The sequence below is a fragment of the Poecilia latipinna genome, unplaced genomic scaffold (assembly GCF_001443285.1).
Source record: "Poecilia latipinna isolate Pla-1442-1.1 unplaced genomic scaffold, P_latipinna-1.0 Scaffold360, whole genome shotgun sequence".
NCBI classification, from domain to species: Eukaryota; Metazoa; Chordata; class Actinopteri; order Cyprinodontiformes; family Poeciliidae; genus Poecilia; species Poecilia latipinna.
This window is the reverse complement of record NW_015112976.1, coordinates 1-7,882: the sequence shown is the minus strand read 5'-3', so window position 1 is coordinate 7,882 and position 7,882 is coordinate 1. Positions and strand designations below refer to the sequence as shown.

Here is a 7,882-nt window from a genome sequence, read left to right as displayed (position 1 = left end):
GTCCGAACACGTCCGAGCATGTTTCTAATTAAACTATATGTAGCGGCCACTCGGATTGAACAGCCAGACGCAGGGAGTTTCAAACGGGTGCAGTTTAATCTCGACCTTTCTTTCCATCGACACCGTGAAAACTGTAGTATAAAACAAAAGGATACAGAACCGTTGGACATGCTCAGCTCTTGTATAAAACCACAGAAGGTAAAATGGTTTAGCTACAACAGGAATGAGAGTCAAAAGGCCGGTGCTCAACAGTTCATTTGCATTTGCATGGCTCTCAGCAACTTCATTTAAATACGAAAACCTCTGCTAGGCCCAAGGGGAGCGGGGTGACAGGGGAACACGGACACACAGTGTTTTTGACCATTCTTGGCAGTGCTCTACAATTGTCCACTCTGACAAAAACCTCTTGCCGATAGCCCTCAATCTCCATGCGCACGGCAGAACTAGGTGTCAATAGCTGTCGAAAATCCCACTTTTCATGCTGTGAGTGTTGTGACAGTATTATCATAAGATTAAGGAAGCTATTAAGAAAAGTAAAATGAATAGCGATGGCTTTTTATGGAGCATTGACTGCAAACTATTTTAGAGTAACCTGTTTACATGTGTAGTAGAGGCCAGGAGTGATGTGATTGTGATGTGATCTGCCTCCCTGACATAAATCTTTCTTAATTATAATTCTCAGCTATTATTTATGTCTGAATTTACTGAGCTTTTTGCTTTTTCCAGTGCAGAATGAAAGTTGGCTAAAGTGCATCAGCAAGACTACAGACACATTAAAAACAATTGGATAAGTGCGGTATGTGATTTAGTAGCACATATGGGAGTGGCACAAATCAGATTTTTATTTTTTTTTGGCGGGGGGGTGTGAAAAAAATCAGTATTCAGATTTTTAGACTGTCATGAAAAAGTTGGATGTGGGACATATGTGGACAAAAAAAAGAAAAAAAGATTTGGGTCACATTAGCCTTACACTCTGCAGTTCGAAATTCCAACTTAGGACAGACTAATGCAGAGCAGGAATACAAGAGGCTTTTTTTCTTTCTTTCTTTTTTTTAAGTATTGTGTTGCAAAAGGTAAGTCAGGTAATAGATGTTATAGGAAGTTTCAGAAACCCTTGGAGGGCAAAATAAAGAGATGGAGAAAGCTGCTAAAAGGACCATGCAACATTACACACAGTTTTCCCTTGTTAGTAAATTAAAAATATAAAATGACATTTTTTTTTCATCCCATAAGATTATGGGATGTTAAAAAGGGCCAGAGACATTACAGAAATGGTGTTATTTTCTCAAAGCAGGGTCCAGTACAGTACAGTTCCAGTACATCAAAGCAAACAGGGGAGAATGAAATGGCTCCTAACAAGCAACGCTGAAGCTCAACTCCACAAGGTCTGCGAAGGGATATGGTTACTGTCACCTGTGGGTTAAAGCCTCCTCCCTGGTTTGATGTTTGAATTTGAGGTTATTTGATGCTTCACTTTCAAGTCGGCCTGACAGAACACGACTGCAACCAGATTTCCCAGCAGGACTCTTAACTGCTCTGCAGACAAACTCGCACACATCACCCTCAAGCCACATCAAAGCAGAGCTCTCATCTCTGCCCTTTATGAACGGCACCGAGACACAGATGGGTTTTATATTGGTTTGGCTCCGTCTAGTGGCGGATATGTAGACTTACAGGTTCAAACATCTTTCGTCAGTAAAAGTGGTTCAATGTTGTTGCTTTTTTTTCTTTTTTTTTCTTTCTCTCTCTGTCAGTGACCATGGTGTTGTTTCTGATTGGATCCTCCATCACTGTCAACAATTCATCTCATGACAACCGAACTGCAGGTAAAACATCAAAGGTCTCGCACTGCTAATCTTAAAGAAAGAACCGTGTATGTTTTAAATATCACAGGTTTTTACGTTTGTTTCAACATACTGGAGTAATTCTCCAGATCGTCACACAAAATGAATGTGATGCTGTTGTAAAGAAGAAATTTGAGAGAGTAACTTATCTTTCATTTCCACGGCTGTCCAGGTTTGCCAGGTCCGTGTTGTGCGTTTTGAGCAAAAGCTGATTTAACTTTCGAATGCCAGTGAAAACACTGAAACAGCCTTTTGCTCTCCTGCTGCCAAATTGGAAGCCAGCGTCAGCATAGTGCTGCTTAATGATGTGTGGAACATCTAGAAAATAAAACCCAATTAGAACCAATAAATGTCCAGGAGTTATAAAAACAGATGGGGAAAGAGTTATAAATTAAAATCTACGGAAATCCAGAATGTTGATATGGATAATTTATAGGTTCCTTGTGTATTAAAAAAAAAATATATTCTCAAGGCTAATTATTGCAGAAATAAAAACGTTCAGTAAATTACAAAAAAAACAAAAAAAAAACAAGATAATCTAACAGTTCACTGCATACCATTTAGAGCAACACTTCCAGCAAATTTGAAGACTTTAAAACTACAACTGCATGGCTTCTATTTAGCACAATTAAAAACAAAGACAGTTGCACAAATTAATGCTTGAGCTCTGGGAACTCTTCTGAATGCTGTTTGTTTCTGCAGCAATCTTAAAACCGCCTCCTTCTCTGCGTGTCCAGGCTCACCGAAGGTGGACTGAGTCAGAGAGCAATCTGTCCTGCAGTCTGGACAAGGCATGTCCATTTGTTTTTAACTCACAATTCAAAACTAAACAATATATCTATATTTATTTTAATTCTGGAGTAAAATAATGAGACATGATATGACCAAAAACATTTCAGGAAGGCCTTGTTAATTGGTTTAATGTAAAACATTACAGACTGACAGAGTTAGCAATCGTGGTGTCAAATTCAACACAGTGCAAAATGTGGGTGCCTATTAATATGATATTTTTTTATATGTTTATGCTGTATGACATAGCATAAACAAACAAGAAAAAGATATTTTTTTAAGTTTCAGCTTTTCTTTTGCACAGAAACAGTTTAAAGAAACGAGGCAAAATTTGCTGCTGACATAAAAACAAGCTGAGTCGTTTATGACAGCTCTGTCAACCGCAGCATTAAAAATGCATGAAAAAGAAGAAGTAAACATATTTCTTTTCCCTCTTAAAAAGTACAGAAATAATGAAAGTTCTTCAAAAAGAATAGCTAAAAAAATTTAATCCTGTGGATTTTCTATAATTGTGCACACACAGACAAAGTTGGATGTGAAGAACTGAAAAACAGAGTAACAGCAATAAGTAATTCTCTCTCAGCCAATCGCCCATTGTCACCAACATTCAATGGACAAGAGACAGGGTACGGGATGCCAGTTCATTTCAGGGCAACACAGAGGCAGACAGGACAAAAAGAAAAAAAAAAAAAGAATTTATATATTAGCTCCTAGTGCAATTTTAGCAAAAAGCGATAAAGCTTCGCTGATTAACTACTCTACAAAAGACCCACTAAATATCCCAAAAGATCTGGATTTTTAATTAAAAGAAATGATTGTTCCACATTAGATTCGTTTAAATAAAACACCAAGGAAACTGCAATATTTTATTTATGTCTTAATGATAAATTCAAGAAGACTAAGAGATAACTCAGACTGAATTCTTGTAAAATATGTCAGTAGTTGTCACAGGAATCTAATCCCACGTCTTATCGCAGCATGATCAGCGATCAGCGCATTACTGATAACAATTGTTCTGAATCATTATTGTGAGCATAATCCCACTGCAAGTTATTTCTGTACATCTGTAAGGTAAAAGTTTTTCCTTGAGTGGAATTATGCAAATTAAAATCGAGTCATTTTTACTTGATGAGTTACAAATTGAGTTATTTATGCAGCATTGAGACTTCTAAGCTTTTTTGATAAGTCAGAAGTGAAAAAAAAAAAAAAAAAAAACTAAAAAACTTTTAGTTTGAAGCTTTTTTGTTTTGAAGTAATCTGTTTCACCGGTTGTTTGTGCAGAAAACCCCACCCACCACGGTGATCACGTCCTGCCCTCGACGCTGATCATATCCCTGCTTCTTATCATTGTTGTCCTGCTAACAATCTACTGCCTGAGGTAAATAAAGTCGCACAACTCACAATTACTTTTCTCACCGTCTCCCTCTTTTTTTTTTCTTTTTTTTTATCATTAAATGAAAATAAGGCTGAATGTGTCAGGGCGTTATTGTTCGGGGGTCTGGGGGGGTTAAACAGGAGGCGAGCAGTGGCTTATGGGCTAACAGCTGCTTGTTAAGGAAGACGGCAAACAAAACGAGTTGGGTCAGATGAGGCTTCACATTCCGAAGCGACAGCATGAGGAGGAACAGCTTTACTTCCCTGAGATGGTTAATGTTTCCTTTGACTTTCTGACTCATCTCATGCGCTGAGCCGTTCTCCGCGGGCACCTTTTTCCGCTGAACTTGGCTCCCTTCATCAGATGGTTTTCATTACCTCACCCTATTTCTTACGTTACAGGTTTAAAAACCACAGGAAAGCCCTGGTCACATCCGTGGATAAGAAGATTCCAAATGGCTTCTTGGAGGAACAAGGTACTCCTTCTGCACTCAAAGTAACCACCGGAGCATGAAAATATAATGCATCCATTTTCTTTTTATGCCTTTTTTTTATTTTACTTGTAAATTTAAACTCTTTATGAACAAAGGAAGACTCATGAGCCAAAGCTGGAAAAGTTGTGTGTATGTGAGGGGGGGGGTCTTAGGTTTCATAGCACGTAGGGAGTCACATAAACTTTTCTTCAAGTGGAAAATAAATGTGCGGAAATGCCAAATTCCGAGCTGAGATGGTTTTGAGCCGCAGCACCAATTTTATGACTCCAGAAATCATTTCTGACACGTTACCCACAGAGGTAGGAAATCTTAATAGTCATCAGGCTTGTTTGTGCAGGTGCTGCGAGATCTTGTAATGTCGTCCACTGGGAGACATTTTCTGTCTGACCACCGTATATCCCTCTATACTCAGGAGAGCAGACAGTGGTCCTCCTCCCTAGATCTCCCTCGCCGTCCAAGAGATACTTCCCGATCCCTCTGGACTCGCTGGAGGAGGAGTACCGGATACGCTCCGCAGATGACGGCAAACTCTTCAGAGAGGAGTTCAATGTAAGATTGTTTGGTGTGGATGACGTTTTTTTTTTTTTTTTCTTCGTCAGATCGTATATCAAGTACGGTGGAAAAAACAATAAAATATTTTGATAGATGGCTTTGTACCTGGTGCTTTTCTTTTTTTCTTTATCATGTGAGGGTTGGTTTCTTTCTTTGTAGTCACTGCCATGTTACTACCACCATGGGTCCTTTGAGGAGGCGAGCAGAGAGCACAACAGAGAGAAAAACAGATACCCAAACATTTTACCATGTGAGTGAGGGTCTGTGTATGTTGGGCCGCGGGTTTATTGACGGCTAAATCACCGGGAAAAGCAGTGCAGCAGGCAGAAATAAAACTTACTTCGCTTTATGTCTCCTCTCTTGTCTCAGACGATCATTCCAGGGTGATACTCAGTCAGCTCGATGGACATCTGTGCTCAGACTACATAAATGCCTCTTACATTGATGTAGGTATTTTTACCCAATAATTCATCAATATAGTCATTCTCTCTTAGCTAATCTAGAGTGTTATTTATTTATTTATTTATTTCCACACAGGGATATAAAGAGAAGAACAAATTCATCGCAGCTCAAGGTAAAGTGTTTTAAGAAAACATTTGAGTTTCTGACTCTTGATGTGTTTTGGAAATCTTTCTCCCGATGTTCCAGGTCCCAAGCCTGAGACATTGGCTGATTTCTGGCGAATGATTTGGGAGCAAAAAACCACAACGATAGTGATGCTGACAAATTTGAAAGAAAGAAAGGAGGTATGTTCCTAATTTTTTTTTTTTTTTTTTACCAAATTATTTCAAACCCTCCTGTAAACACCACAAAGTTTTTTGAGACCTCTTATGTTTCCTTGTAAGCCAAAGTGCTGATTATCTTTTATTTGACCCCTCTTCTAACTGGGAATCCATTCAAAAGTGTCACCCTGCAGGATCGCTTAGCGTTGAAATTAAATTCAGCCTAACGAGGATAATTGAGTGCTCAAAAAGCAAGTTTGATGGGGCAGATTAGAGGCAGTGGGGATCAATGATGAAGTAATTGTTGATAAGATCCTGAGAGGCTTCATGATAATTAGAGAATCTAGTTAATGGGTTGAAACGTCACTGTGAAGACCTTATCGACTGTTAGTCCGCCTCTGGATTGAATTTTTAAAAGACGCACTGAAAATGTAAATTCCTCTGCTCATACAGTGCCTTGATAAAGTACCGTAAGTATTCATTGCCTTTGAATTTTTTCCAATTCTGTCACACTACAACCGCAAATGTCAGTATTTATTTATTTTTTTTTTGGAATTTAATGTGAAGGACCGACACAGAGTTGTGGCTTCATTATCAAGTGATGCATCAATTTTGCACATCCAAAAAATGTAAATGTTTCTCCATTTGTCTTATCATAGTTTGACTGGAACTCAGTCAAACTTTTGAAGGTTTGTCACATATTATCAGTGGAATGAGTTCTGAACTTTGACTGGTCCATTCTAAAGAGGTGAATATGCATTTATTTGAGCCATTGCGAGCCTTAGCTTAATGTTTAGGGCCGTTGTCCTTCTGAAATTTGAACCTCTACCCTAGTGTCCGGTGTTCTGCACCTCCCCGTCTTCAAGGTTCATCCATGTTCCTATTAACTCAGACTGACTTCTGTTCTTATTGAAGTCAGGAAACCCGTGATGCTGGAACCACCATTCTGAGCGTTTACCCCTTAGGAGAAATAGGCTAAATTGAGCTTGCCACAGTTCTCAGATTTTTATTTGTCAAGAATTGTGAAACCTGTTGATCCTTTTCCTCCAACTTCATAGTTACGTGTTGCTTTGTCTTGGTTTGTCCCATAAAAGTCAAGTGAAATACATTGTAACATGAGAAAATGTTGGAGAAAAGGTACGAGAGGATATGAGCACCATGGTAAGAAATTAATGTGACTGCAGTTGTAACTGCAGTATTTTTTTATGATCGCTCTCCTTCTCCAGGAGAAATGCTGCCAGTACTGGCCGGAAAAAGGCTGCTGGATGTACGGAAATATCCGCGTGGCGACTGAAGACGTCATTGTGCTGGTGGACTACACCATCAGAAAGTTCTGTGTTCAATACGTAAGTGAAAATCAAGGTATAGACTTGTGCTGGTTACTAGAAGTGAATGATGACTTAAAATGAGCGTCACTTTAGAAACAAGTTATATCCCAAGTTTTCAAACTGATTTTTCTCTTTAGATGTTATGTGGTGTAAAACAGCTATTTGTTTTCCCTATCTTCTTCATTTATGCAAATGCAAAACCAAGAGTAAAAAAGTTTCCTAGTCGGAAAAATGAATATTTTAGACGTAAAACATTAAAAGGGTACAGATGGCAGAAACGGGATATGTCATCAATAAATAAGCGTATTTCAGCAAACAATAAACAACGCCGTAATGTTCCGAGTTTATCGCTACTTGATCCTCAGGAATCCACGCGCATTTTGAAGGTGTGTTTGTTTCTTTTTCCCTTTTTTGATTGCCAAGTCGGATGTCTGCTTGGTGTGCTGCGAAGCTTTCACATTTCAAAATTCACTTTGTTCCTTCTCCGTCTGAAGCCAGACAAGCGCAGAAATCCTCTCCGACTCAAAAAAAAAAAAAAAAAAGAAAGGATGAGTGCGCTGTAGCTCTGTAACGAGTGTTTTCACATTTAGCTCTCTGAAAACACAGCAACCAAGAGAGTGGAATGATGTTCTCATGGGAGTGAGGCAAAAGGAAAAAAAAAAAAAAAACTCAGTTTGATAATTACATTGTATCCCTGAAAGCACAGTGAGAAATATACCCAGATAGCACATGATGTTAAATCAACGTTGAAAAATAGTTAGAATCGTTGATTTTTGGTT

The 7,882-nt window shown here is 38.7% G+C and overlaps 1 protein-coding gene across 2 annotated transcripts in view; it reads left to right on the top strand.

Moving 5' to 3' along the window:
• The window catches only part of LOC106949734 (receptor-type tyrosine-protein phosphatase epsilon-like), a 27,230-nt gene extending 19,585 nt beyond the window's left edge, over window positions 1-7,645 (top strand). For both annotated transcript variants that reach the window (XM_015036199.1, XM_015036200.1), the window contains 9 exons: window positions 1,755-1,826; window positions 3,915-4,011; window positions 4,410-4,483; window positions 4,914-5,050; window positions 5,213-5,303; window positions 5,423-5,499; window positions 5,591-5,627; window positions 5,702-5,799; window positions 7,002-7,645. In XM_015036199.1, coding sequence (XP_014891685.1) covers window positions 1,760-1,826; window positions 3,915-4,011; window positions 4,410-4,483; window positions 4,914-5,050; window positions 5,213-5,303; window positions 5,423-5,499; window positions 5,591-5,627; window positions 5,702-5,799; window positions 7,002-7,184 — 861 coding nt within the window. In that variant the 5' untranslated portion in view covers window positions 1,755-1,759 and the 3' untranslated portion in view covers window positions 7,185-7,645. The remainder of the gene's footprint in view (window positions 1-1,754; window positions 1,827-3,914; window positions 4,012-4,409; window positions 4,484-4,913; window positions 5,051-5,212; window positions 5,304-5,422; window positions 5,500-5,590; window positions 5,628-5,701; window positions 5,800-7,001) is intronic.
• Window positions 7,646-7,882: the final 237 nt, after the last annotated feature.